General features: G+C 37.2%; 1 protein-coding gene, 1 non-coding gene and 1 pseudogene across 2 annotated transcripts; 1 reads left to right on the top strand and 2 right to left on the bottom strand.

The window, feature by feature from the left end:
* Positions 1-393: 393 nt before the first annotated feature.
* On the top strand, positions 394-924 carry LOC147533526 (agamous-like MADS-box protein AGL62 pseudogene; annotated as a pseudogene).
* A 949-nt stretch (positions 925-1,873) lies between these two features.
* On the bottom strand, positions 1,874-4,402 carry LOC147533525 (uncharacterized). Its single transcript, XM_086648340.1, has 7 exons — positions 4,211-4,402; positions 3,503-3,650; positions 3,172-3,319; positions 2,998-3,073; positions 2,726-2,837; positions 2,548-2,639; positions 1,874-2,351 (listed from the first exon to the last, which is right to left on the bottom strand). Exons 1-7 carry the CDS (start codon positions 4,244-4,246, stop codon positions 2,310-2,312), a joined length of 654 nt encoding a protein of 217 aa, XP_086504466.1. The 5' UTR covers positions 4,247-4,402; the 3' UTR covers positions 1,874-2,309.
* A 3,303-nt stretch (positions 4,403-7,705) lies between these two features.
* On the bottom strand, positions 7,706-7,778 carry TRNAE-CUC (transfer RNA glutamic acid (anticodon CUC)). Its single transcript has one exon. It is a non-coding gene; the product is annotated as a tRNA-Glu (tRNA).
* Positions 7,779-13,214: the final 5,436 nt, after the last annotated feature.

The following is a 13,214-nucleotide window of genomic DNA, read 5'->3' as shown; positions in this document are numbered from 1 at the left end:
TTTTTATCTTAAAAAAGGATAAATATTACTATACCTTAACATATATTCTTAGAGCACATACTAGGAAATCTTATTAAATATTTGCGAGATTTACCTCCCAATCTCCCATTATATATCTCTGTCTTGTAGTGGTTTAAACATGGAAGTTGAGTAAAACTAAATCATTATGATTTGCTTTTTGGTAAATATTAATAGTCATTTATATAGTATCTAGAAGAAAAATCACAATTTATGAGCCAAGAAAGTAATGATTATTTGACACTTTAATTGAGACACAAAAATGAGTACATCAACAAGGACTATCCCTTATATATATCTTCACCCTCAGGCCTCATACTCATATTTCCAAGTTCAACAATATTCCATTTCTTTCTTCTTTCTTGTATAGCTACAATGGCGAGAAGTGTAGGTCGGCAAAGAATCGAAATCAGGAGAATTGAGAATGAGGAGGCACGCCAAGTTACCTTCTCCAAACGCCGAGGCGGCCTTTTCAAGAAAGCCAGTGAGCTTTCGGTTTTATGTAATGCGCAGATTGCTATAGTAGTCTTCTCACCTGGTGGGAAACCATATTCATTTGGCAACCCTTCGGTGAACTCTGTCACTGACCGTTTCCTCACTGGAAACGACAATCGTGACGGCCACCCTTTGGCATCACTCACTGAAGCTCATAGAAGGGCTCATGTCAGAGAGTTGAGCAGTCAGTATGATGATGTTATGACTCAGATTGAAGCTGAGAAGAGAAGATGTGAGGAGCTTGAGCAAGCTAGGAACCAAGCATGGTGGAACTCGCCCATCGACCAACTACCTCTAGCTGACTTGGAAGTAATGAACAACTACATGCGAAATCTCAAGAGTAAGATCGAAATTCGATCTAACGAACTCCTACAGAGTGGAGCTGCCAATATTGGGCGTTCCAATCCTTAGATGAAGTAATATTAAAATATCGATACATATTGAAGGATTGATGTTCTTTGATTCCAAAGAATATTAGGTTTTTCCTTTGTATTGGTTAGTTGTTTCTCAGTTTTACTCCTTCCATAAGTTCACTTATAATCCAAAATAAAAATCAGTTTGGTTAGTACATGATGTGGAATGGTTTGTTTCTTTTATTCTTAATAGATCATTACGAAAAAAAAAAAGGGCAAAATATTAGTATAAATCAAAAGAACGTAAGAAAATAAAAAGCCACGAGAACTGCAAGAAAATCTATAACCATATGATTGTTATCTCTCTCCTAGTGGTTCATGGGGTGAATTAAATAATTTATTTACTAAATGTAAGTGTTGTGGTTTTAGTTGCGTAATCGTGGAAATAAATGCGCGCTGGATAATATAATCCAATATGATATTTGCGTGTTCCGAGGAGATGTGATGAAAACAGATCAACGTACTTTACTTTCGTTTTTTGCTTTTCTTGTAAATAACTTCCTTCCAAATTATTTTTTCATTGTCACATATTGTTCTATGCCGAATTACATAGAAAGAAAACACAAAAAAGTGCCCAATTGAGAACTCTTAAACATGTTAATGAAACTCTCCATACGAATAGAAAGAATTTCACCCATTGCATGAGGATATGCTAAGCCCTTTCCTCCATCCATTGTAGAGATAACACCAATTTACCGATGTAAACCCTCACCTCATCGAAGTGTCAATTCTCGGAGTTTTATATTGTATGGCATACCAAAGAAAGATTGATATCAAAGTGGGAACAATCTCCTAGCATAACTTCTTATATGGACCAATAACTACTTCGCCGTTCTCATCCAATTTTCGCAGAGCTCATACATAACCTGAGGATTAATATCTTTATTCAGATATAGCATTCCCACTCACCTGTTTTAAGTATTAATCCAGTTCCGTAAACAAGTCAATAAACAACAAATATATTTTTTTTCATTCTAAATATTAACATTCCAAATTGCTAAACAAACAAGAAAAAAGTTAACAAGTTCTACTTTCTTCACATATCAGGTTAAGTTGCAATCACAGACTGCAAAACCTGACTATCACTAACATAAAATCTCAACCTTTTAAGAGAGACAGAGAGTTCCGATTATCAGAGAGAGAGAGAGAGAGAGAGAGAGAGAGAGAGAGAGAGAGAGAGAGAGAGAATTCCGATGATCAAAGCACTTGTCGTTCATTTGCACTAGTGAAGAAGAGCTGTAGAGGTGATATGCATGCTTCGGCAACTATTCCCCAATCATCATTGAATGTTAGCGCAAAATGTTATATAACCCAACATGATGAAAAGTACGATATTAGAATCTCAGTTACCCTTTTGACAGCAAACTTCTCACACTTCTTCATTTAGCTGTTCAGAAAAGCCTTCAAGGAAAATGGTGGAGCATCCTACCAATGCACAAATATATAAAATAAGCAATTCAATCTAAACTTTTGTTTTTCGCAGTACAACCCCTAACAAATGAATTTCACTCCACAAATAACACGGTGACGAAACAAGATCAAGAAACATACGAGAACCCCAACTAAAACAACCAATAAAAATACCTGAACAGGATATATGAAATAACAATAGGATTATTACCTTGCTAGTTTCTTTATGTAGATACTCGCTAACTACTGAGGCCTGTTTTACCAGCTTCTCCAGTGCTGAATGGCTAGGCATATTAGCATGAGCTGATACGAAATGTAAAAGCAAAGAAGTTGAGAAAGATAACATGAGAAAGATCGTATGAGAAGATATTGGGGATAAAGAAACAAACCAAGAAGAGCTTGATTCAGACGGTCTGCAACATGCTGACGATACTCGGAACTTAAAAGATGAAACATCGGAGAAGTTTCTGGCTCCTCATAAGCTAGTAGAGCCATAAAATCCTACAGTTTTAACAAAACCTAAGATTTAGGTACCAAACTAGCTTCCACATTTAATGAAACAAAACAATAAATGTGAATAAAATTAAAACACGACTTTTGATTCTATAATCTTTCTTCTAATAACCAAGATAACGCAATGACTGGAACAGAAGATACGTACTTCCAGCTTTTCGACATACTTGGGGACCTTCCCAAATGGAGACAACTTGGTTTGAGCAAACTCTAGAGCTTCTGTGCTGCCAAGGAAGAAAAATATTACACATTTAGTACAGAGAGAGAGAGAGAGAGAGAGGAAATTAGTGGAAATCAAGTCTTCTCTTGGCTATTTGCTCACCATTTTCTAGAGCAAACAAGCTCAACATAGACAAGGATCAAGAGATCAAAATTCAACTCCATGTTTTCCTCTAGCAACTTCGGCGCTAGCTGTTCTGTTAGTTCTATCGCCTTTAGAGCATTTCCCTCCATTGCAAGACGGTAAATTGCTGAGAAACAATTAAGGAAACATATCAAAACCATTCAGATTGCGGGGTAAACAAGAAAATCGTGACAAGGGAGTAGAAACCCTCATTTCCCGGAACACCGTTCATTAAGTTAGGATCAATTCCATAAACATAAATCCCACTTTACGAACCGAAAAAAGAAATAAAGGCAAATTAACGACATACGTTTTCTCTTATCCATATCCATATCCACATCATAATTATCAGGGAGTTTCGCCCCGGAACTTGTCAAGAATGATTCTGCCGTTTCTTTGTAGCAGTTATGTAGAAGATACGACAAGACGATACTTCGAACATCATTGTCGTTGATATCCTGTAACAGTGAATAATTCAGAAAAATTAAGTCTAATAAGATCAAAATAACAGTGAATTAACTCCTTCACTTCTTCCATACTCGACCTCGTATTTTCATCTCTATATCCATTACAAGGATAATCCTTTTGAAACCCATTCTTTCTCCTCACTAATATGTCTTCATACATTAATTACAGCAAGTTCAAAGATGATGCCCTAAAAATTCTAAATTACCATTTAGACTTCAATAATGAATGAAAAGAAATCATCCAACCCCTAATTAAGTTCCTTCAAAGACTCTATCTTCTTAACACAAATTGCTTCCAGAATAGAAAATCAAAATCAAATTTAAGCAAAACAAAACAAACCCAATATTTTAATTATACTTTTCTAGTTACCCACTGAAGCAAATCAACAAAAGGTCAATCGGATTAGGAAAACCCCGAGGTTTTGTTCAATCTTAAATATAAAAAGGCAAGATTTTTATGAGTAATCTGAACTATTTTAAAAACCTAAAATTCCAGAGAAATATTAAAAATCTGAAAACAATTTGTGAAAAATCTGAGAGAGAAAACTTACGATGTTATCGTATTTGGGAGGATCTAAGTCCATCATTACTAGCTTTTTTCAATCTCAACTTCACCCTCTGATTACTTTTCCGCAGATGAAAATGGAGGAGAGATAAATCGTCTCTGTTCTCTCTCTTTCTCTCTCTAGTAGAAAGTACTAACAATCAGTACGTATCCTTGGGCTTCGGCCCAAATCCGGGACAAATCCACGGGCCTGAATGAGGGACAAATCTGTGACGGGCCGTGGGATTCTGCTTTATCCTTCCCTCTCTCAATTCTCATGGGTAGGGCTGGGAAAAAAGAATTTGACCACCCGAAATCCGTCATGGACACCCGAGAAAAACCACTGGTACCCGAAATCTAAAGGTGGGTTCAGCCCGACTGACCCGATGAAATAATCAAGTAGGGTTGCGAAGGGTCGGAGCCCGGAGGAAGAAACGTGCAGTTACACCCGTGAAAAATCAGGGAGATTGTGGTATGTGTTGGGTAATTATCTTTAACTTTAGTTTTTGAGGCTTATTTGATCATGTTATATCTCATTTGAGAGTCATTCCTTTTCACTCCATCCAGGTGCTTGTTGGGTTTTCTTAGTAACACGAGCAAGGCCAGCCTGGCCAAAGCAGGCAAAGTCTTGATTTAGGCCACACAATTTTGAGGGCCACATTTTGGTTGTAAAATTTTTTTTAGATAGTGCTTATAATAATTAGGGATGTCAACGGGGCGGGTTTGGGACGGTTAATCCTAGGGGTGGGAAAAAGATCCAGAAGACCCCTGTCCGACCCGTTCGACCGAGATAAAAAGTGTCCATGGACACCCGATGGTCATAACGGTCAGTGTCCGACCGGCCCGAAAGAATTGGCGGACGGTCACGGTCAAAATTTTATGTCGAAGGACCGACCGCTAACCGACCGGTACGAGTGACCGAATAGGTTGACCGACTAAACTGTCCTCATTTTTAGAAGTTGACCGTTGAATTTTATAGACATACGAATATATGATGATCGTTGGCTATAGTCATATAGTCCTCTGGAAGACCAAACATTAGTGCATGGCTTAATTATATCTTGTCAAATGATGATCGACTGTTTTTTTTCTTTTTTATATTTACTTTTGATTTCTTGGCTAAACATCTTCATTTGTAAGTAATTTTGTTTGTAGTAATACAAATAAAGTTCTGAATCAAGTACATTTATTGGAAAGTCCGGACCGAGACCGTCCGATGTCCGACTGGACCGGTAAAATAAACGGTCTTGGACGGTCAATGGACAAAGAATTCTTGAGAGTGACCGTCCGAGTCCGCCCGAGTAAATAGGTGGTCACCAACAGTTTATGTCCGAGTCGACCGGTTCGATGAAGTCAGAGTCCGGTACCGACCGGTTCGGACCGATTCCCACCCCTAGTTAATCCCCTTCCCAACTCCGTCCCGTTAGTAAACGGGTTTTACCATAACCGTCCCAATAATCAATCGGGGTGGATATTCAATTACCATAACCGTCCCAATTAAAAATTGCTAAACCATTACCGTCCCGCCCCGCACCGTTTAATATAAAACGAGTCGGGTCCGGTTGGGTTCAAAGTATTTTATTTCACAAAAGTTATTTTAGTTTGAAGTAACATAACAATTGTTAACAAAATTATGTAAGACTTTGAGTTTATTAATCATAAACACTACAACTACTTAAATAACATAAAACATAAAATAATTATATTTGATCACACAAGATTAAAGTTTTAGAAACATAACCTTAAATAAAATATATATTTAATATATAACATACTAATCGGTTCGGGGCGGAGTTTACTATCTAATACCAAACCCGCCCCGAACCCGATTAGTTTTTTTAACTTCATACCAAACCCGAAACGTTTAATTAACGGGGCGGTAAAACCCGTCCCATTAGGGGCGGGTTCGGGAAAAAACCCGTCGGTTCAGACCAAATTGCCACCCTTAATAATAATTGAACATAACCCAACTCACATAAGGGGACTAAGAGTAGAGAATCATGTCACTGTAAAGCTTAACCGCGGCCCACCATTTTACTTGTACGTTTTATGTTACCTAATATGATTAATTCTAAATTGTGGCCCCTAGTTTTTTTTTTTTTTTGGAATCAAACTTCATTACAAGGCCTAAAGGCTAATGAGAATTACATCATGAAGTTGAAAAACAAAGACACAACCAATACAGACAAAACAAGTCAAAATATGCCCACTTGGGGTGCCTCTAGAGTTGCCTGGACCAACTAGTGGGTTGCTTACTGATGCAGACACCACGCGCCATCTATGGGTGGTTTACTAACCGCTGCTTCTTTCACTTTCTTCTCTTCTCGTTGTCAACCGTCGCCGTCAACCTTCGCCGTCAACCGTCGCCGTCAGTCATGAACCGTCGGCGTGTAAATCAAGTCCCCATCTCCCTTAATGGAAAAGTACGAACTCCTCCTTGTATTGTGGTTGTTCCTTGCCAATTATGAGTTCCTTTCTAGCATTGTCGGTGGTTTCTTCCATTAATTGCAGCACCTTGAGTCTCATATTACAAATGTTGTGAAGAGAACCAAAAATCACAACGTGTATAGTTAACGGATTGAAACTTCGTGGGATGAATTTTGGGCTATGACTGGTTCCGGTGCATCGGTGGAGAGAGTTGTAAGTTGTTGAAGAAACTCCCATGATTTTTCATGGCCAAACACTCGATCTTGAAAACGAAAAAAACATCAAAAAGATCCTAAAAGACCAACGAACAAACAACCTCTATTAAAAACGGGGCAGGAAAAACAAAAACCTACTTAGATCTGTGTTGTGGGTTATGGGGAGAGAGAGAGGGGGAGCGGTTTCTGGAAAATCAATTGTGGCCCCTAGTTAAACTGTAAAATTTGGCCCCTTATTGTGACTAATTATAAAATTTGGCTCTCTTTTCTTTCTCTCTCCTCTTCATACCTCCTCTTCTTCATCCATTTTTCTCTCTCTCTCTCCAGTTTTCCCTCCCTCCCTATTACAAATATTGTGAAGAGAACCAAAAATCACAACGTGTACAGTTAACGGATTGAAACTTCGTGGGATGAATTTTGGGCTATGACTGGTTCCGGTGCATCGGTGGAGAGAGTTGTAAGTTGTTGAAGAAACTCCCATGATTTTTCGTGGCCAAACACTCGATCTTGAAAACGAAAAAAACATCGAAAAGATCCTAAAAGACCAACGAACAAACAACCTTTATTAAAAACAGCGCCGGAAAAACAAAAACCTACTTAGATCTGTGTTGTGGGTTATGGGGAGAGAGAGAGGGGGAGTGGTTTCTGGAAAATCAATTGTGGCCCCTAGTTAAACTGTAAAATTTGGCCCCTTATTGTGACTAATTATAAAATTTGGCTCTCTTTTCTTTCTCTCTCCTCTTCATACCTCCTATTCTTCATTCATTTTTCTCTCTCTCTTTCTCCAGTTTTCCCTCTCTCCCTGTCAACAGAGAACAGCAAAAAAAACACATTTTTAAGGGAGATGTAAAAAATGGGAATTCCGTTGCCGGGACTTGAACCCGGGTCTCTCGGGTGAGAGCCGAGTATCCTGACCAACTAGACTACAACGGATTTGTATTGTGGGAGCGCCGGAATCTTTAAGTCAAAAGTCATACCAAGATCCTCAAATGTATAGCAAGACTGTTAGAAGGCTATAAGAAGACCCCTTCAAGACCTATAAGTTATTTATACAATAATTTATATGGATTTTTTTTTTACTTAAATGTAAACAATAATCCTTGAGTTTATGACCTCTTCGATTTTAGAGGTGTACCATACATACAAATTGACGATCAAAGACATACGACGTGGTTGCAAGAAAATGTCAATCGATATTGTATCATATCCTGGAATTCATCAATGCTTCTCAAATCCTCGTGGGTGATCGTAGGTAACTTTTGCAACCCTTTGTTTTGTCTAATAATTCAAAGAATTTTCTACTTCCGCCGCATATCAAATTTGTAACTTCTGCATTTTCAGAGTAGATGGACAACCAACCAACTAAACAGTTGTTGGCATCTTTTACTCTTGCGCAGATAGATTTGTTTGGGTTTTTGAATATACACATCCCCTTTGACGTTGGTGCACCTTATCAAAATTATTTTACTTAGCAAATGGGAGCGGGATCAAAATCTCTTTGCCCTCAACATTTTGTGTATATGCCGAAAACACTGGTCTATAGGAAGAAGGTGATATGCTTGCTCTAGTCTGGATTTACCATATCACATACCCTGCTTATGGATTACTTGGTATGGTTGGTACTGCAATCCATACCTGAAACACATTGAAAATGTTGGAGTTGCTACTTGCTTCTTCCAACAACATCTAATTTTGTCTAAAAACATGTTTTTCGATATTTAAATGAAAAGTCGGACGAGTTCATTGAAGGAATTAATAATACCAATAATTAAAAATAGAAAATAAGCATTCGGTCATCACTTGAATAACACTTTGAGTCAAATACTTTGTGATTGTAGCACTCCCCTAAAAGTTAAAATTAATATACGGTAAAATAAAACTAGAAACAGTAACCATTTTCAAGTCATAGTCCACACAAAAAACGTATAATAAAATGAACTATTGTCATAGAAAAGATACGGATAAATCTAGGCCCATGCACCCCATAGATTAAGAAAAAACTCAAGCCATGGTTGGTGCGCCGGAATCACGTGGAAATGGAATATGATTCCTGGGAATCAAAATCCTAATTACTATTTAGATCGCGGGAATGCAATATGATTCCTGGGAATCATAATCTTAACTGTTTGGCTCGCGAGAATACAAGGGGAATCCTATTCTTCCAAGAATGGGATTCCCCAAACTGAGATAATTGTTGTTCTCTGGTTATCAATCGATAAGTCGATTTCTCTCTGTCTTGGCTTGATTTAGACAGAGTTTCCTTTCTCTAACTTATAGAGAGATAAACTATTAAAGAATAATAATTTATCAATATTTCTTCTTTCGGACTAACCGAGATAGATGTTAATGTAGTCGAGGCAAGAATAAATTCTCTTTCCTTAAGACATTTTACACCCCCGTAACAGTACCAAACGTTAGGGTGTATGCCTTCGGGATACAACGACTTTCCTTTCAAAGTTTTAAGATGGTACTTCTTTATTCTGAAAGCGGACGAACCTTTGTAAGTATTATGAGCTCTTGGACTAATGCGGATGATCTTCTAGATGCTTCGGAAATTCAAATTTCACTCGAAACTTCTTTCTTCCTTTTTCTAGATATTCTAGTCTAACCAGAACCTCTAGAAATACTTCCTAATTAGATATTCTAGACAAACCAGAACCTCTAATTGTTAGAAGGGAAGAGAAGAAGAGAATGAATTGAATTGATCGAAAATTCAAATCGGAAATTCAAATTTCACTCGAAACTTCTTTCTTCCTTTTCTAGATATTCTAGTCAAACCAGAACCTCTAGAAATACTTCCTAATTAGATATTCTAGACAAACCAGAACCTCTAATTGTTAGAAGGGAAGAGAAAAAGAGAATGAATTGAATTGATGAAAAATGGAATAGTTTTGGGTTGTTTATATAGGAGTTGAATGGATACATGTGTCTGTTGGGTTATAAGGACATATCTGTTCGGAACTAGGGACCAAACATGAAGTATAACTGAATTGTTGAAGTCGGTTATAATCTGGGGCGTCGGATTTACCTCAAACACTCGGGTGGAACGCCCACCGTTAGATGGATACCGAAGCATGCCAAACAGATGGAAAACGTGGCCGTTAGATTAAGATCTCGGGATGTCCTGAATCCTGCCCGACACGGGGGTGACGTGCGCCGTCGGATCGCTCAGATCCAACGCTTCGGGACAAATACCGAACTCGTCCCGCAATCCCAAACGCGCGACCGTCAGATCTGGGGAATTCGCGCGGACTGAACGTCAGCCGTCCAGATTTGGACGCACGTGGTTCGCTCAAACGACCCCTAATCTAACTTGTCCCGTTTGATGATTTGGCCCCTAAATTAACCGATTTTCGTCTAAACGTTAACTTGAATTTCTCATTCATCCGGAATCGGATGTGAGTAATTATTGGCTCTAACTTGAAGAGCTCGACGAGACGAACGCGATGGCACATTCCGTTTCTGAGTTTGACGAGTCGGGTCGAGCCAAAATTGGCTCTGATTCCAACAATAATAGCAAAGTCAGGGAGGAGGGTCAGTTTGTGATTCTTATTTCCGGGATTGATTTGTTTTAATATCTATGGATAAAATTATGCTTAAGAAAACATTAGAATGACTTATAAAATCGTCATTCACATAATATCACAACTGAAAAAATCAAAGATTTAAGGTTTCAGCCACCACCATAGCAACCTCTCTCGAATGCAAAATACTTTTTCTCTCTCTCCCATCTCTAGTTTTTTCCATCTCTCGTTCTTTGTTCATCCAAATCAATTTTAGAACGTTTCGAAAGAATTTTTTTAAGTTGAAACCTTTATTTATTATAAAAATAAATCTTTAAGTACTACTTCAACTGACGTATCACGTTACTGTCTCATATTTACAAATTTTAATAGATAATATTTATTAAAATATATAACAAAGTTTACCAATAATTTATGTAGTAAAAGTAAAAAAGATATAACAAGTTTTTTTTACAAAAGTTTACATTCCTATTCCGATACGAACCTAACACCAAATTAGGAATCGAATTCTTATTCCTGGTCATACCAAACGTCAGACTAAAATAATTTGATTCTCTAGAATCGTGTTATGAGAATACGATTTCCAGGAACCACATTCCACCCCAGCATGCCAAACATGGCATCCCTCATTGCCACCTCCACCAACTCCGGCCACCACCGCCATTTTTCTCTTTTTTTTCTTCTTCTCTCCTTCCAATAAAATCATAATCTCTCCATTTATCATTTTTTTCCCTCTCTCATCTTCTCTTTACATAACCCAAACCAACCCAGTTTTGGAAGGATTCCAAAATCAGACTGGTTTGGGGATCTTCCCCATCGTCAAAAAAACTAGAGAGAGAAGAAGTGGGGAGAGCATGGGAGGAGAAAAGAGATTGGAAGGAGAAGAGGAAGAGGGAGGAAGAGAGAAAAAAATAATTGTCGTGATTGTGGTCGAAAGTGGTGGGCAGAGAAGAAGGATTCGGGAAAAAAAAACAAATTAAAGGTCGCGGCCAACAGTTGTTTGTCGGCAACCATTACCGGAGGAAGAAAAAAGGTGGTGGAGTTGGGAGAACAAAAAGAAAACGCAACAAATTTCACTCAAGGTAATTTCTCATAACAATTAGAAAATAAATTGGTCAACTAAAATCGACTAATTCTTTACAAAACCTTTGGATCCCGAAAAATATTCTCATTTCTCCACACATCTGGCCACTCATGAACCATCGGTATACAAAGTGAAATTTCAAATTAAATAATGGGCCATGTGTCTGAAAGACAAAAATAAGTCATACATTATTTTATTTTTAGTAACTCAAAAGTTAAATTCCCTCGCTATATAACCTTCCAAGATTTTTAATTTAAGATAGGAAAAAAGTTTTTATTCTTTGATATATATTCTTATAGCACATACTAGGAATTCTTATTAACCATTTGTCAATGTTGCCACCCACTATCTCTATCTTTCAGTGGTTTAAACATGAAAATGAAAGAAAGGTGATCGAGTTGGGAGAAACAAAAAGAACAAGCAACAAATTTGACTCAAAGTTATTTTATCTTAGAAAATAAATTGATCAACTATAATCGACCAATTTTTTACAGTCTTTAAACCCCGAAAAATATTCTTTTCTTCACACCTTTGCCTATTCATGAATCATCTGTATACAAAGTGAATTTTCAAAATAAATACTGAGTCATGTGTTTTAAAGACAAAAATAAGTCATAAATTATTTTTATTTTTAGTAATTCAAAAGTCAACTTCCCTCCCTATATAACCTTCCAAGATTTTATTTTGGAAGAAAGCTTTTATTCCTTGGCATATATTCTTAGAGCACATACTAGGAATTCTTATTAAACATATGTCAATGTTGCCACCCACTATCTCTGTCTTGCAGTGGTTTAAACATGGAAATGAAAAAAAAGGTAGTGGAGTTGGGAGATTTTTGAGTGAATGGTCCAAATTTTGGGGGGTAAAACCAAAATAAATCCAATCTTGCCAAAAAATAAGTTTCCAGTCCAAAATGTCATGACAGCTCATTGTTTCCTGGTCTTTTTTTCTCCCCCTCTTGCCCTTGGACGGGACATGATGACGTTTTCTGACAAAAAAAACTGGATAGTAAATTTTTTTGAAAATTTGAAATTTTTCGCGAAATTTCAAATTCCCGCCCAGCAAAGCATCTCTTCTCGGTTTCTTTCTCTCTCTAAAACCTTAAGAAAACCATAGATGTTGCCTCATTATCTTATTCCTCTCTCTAAACTAATCTTCCTCTTTCTCTTATTCTTTTTTTTGAAAATTCTTCATCTCTCTATACAAATACTCCAGAATTGATTATATTTTTGCCATCTCTATCTTTTTGAAAGATTATCCACTTCTGAAAGTCTATCTTTCTCATTAAAAATCCTTACAAAAATGTATCAACATATAAGGCGAGAATGTTTCAGAAAGGAAAAGTAGTAAGCTAGAGAGAATTCCCAGTAAATAAAACAATTTCCCGTACATAAAAAAATTTCCGGCACAAAAGTGTCTAGTACAGAAGAAAATTTCCAGTAAATAAAATATTTTCCTGGTGCGCCAGACAAATTTTCAAAAAAAATTCGTTTTCCGGTAATTTTTCGGTGGCAGTTTCGTAAATATCTTAACAGTACTGAGTCTGATGGAATGGTTGTCAGATTCTTTTTCAGAAAAAAATTTGTTTCCCGAAAAATTTTCGATGGCATGAACGGTAAATACTAAAATTTAAAAGGTTTCTTCCGTAATTTCCCCCTAACCTGACACTTTGGACTGGGCTTTCATTTTTTGGCTACTTAGGATGGGGGGTGTATCAAAGGCCCCATTTTGGATGTTTAGCTCAAGGCCCCGAAAAAAAAA

This window comes from Eschscholzia californica, unplaced genomic scaffold (genome assembly GCF_041429995.1).
Source record: "Eschscholzia californica isolate CP2 unplaced genomic scaffold, dmEscCali1.0.p SCAF_6, whole genome shotgun sequence".
NCBI lineage: Eukaryota > Viridiplantae > Streptophyta > Magnoliopsida > Ranunculales > Papaveraceae > Eschscholzia > Eschscholzia californica.
The sequence above is the reverse complement of the archived record's forward strand: the minus strand, read 5'-3'. Positions and strand labels throughout refer to the sequence as shown.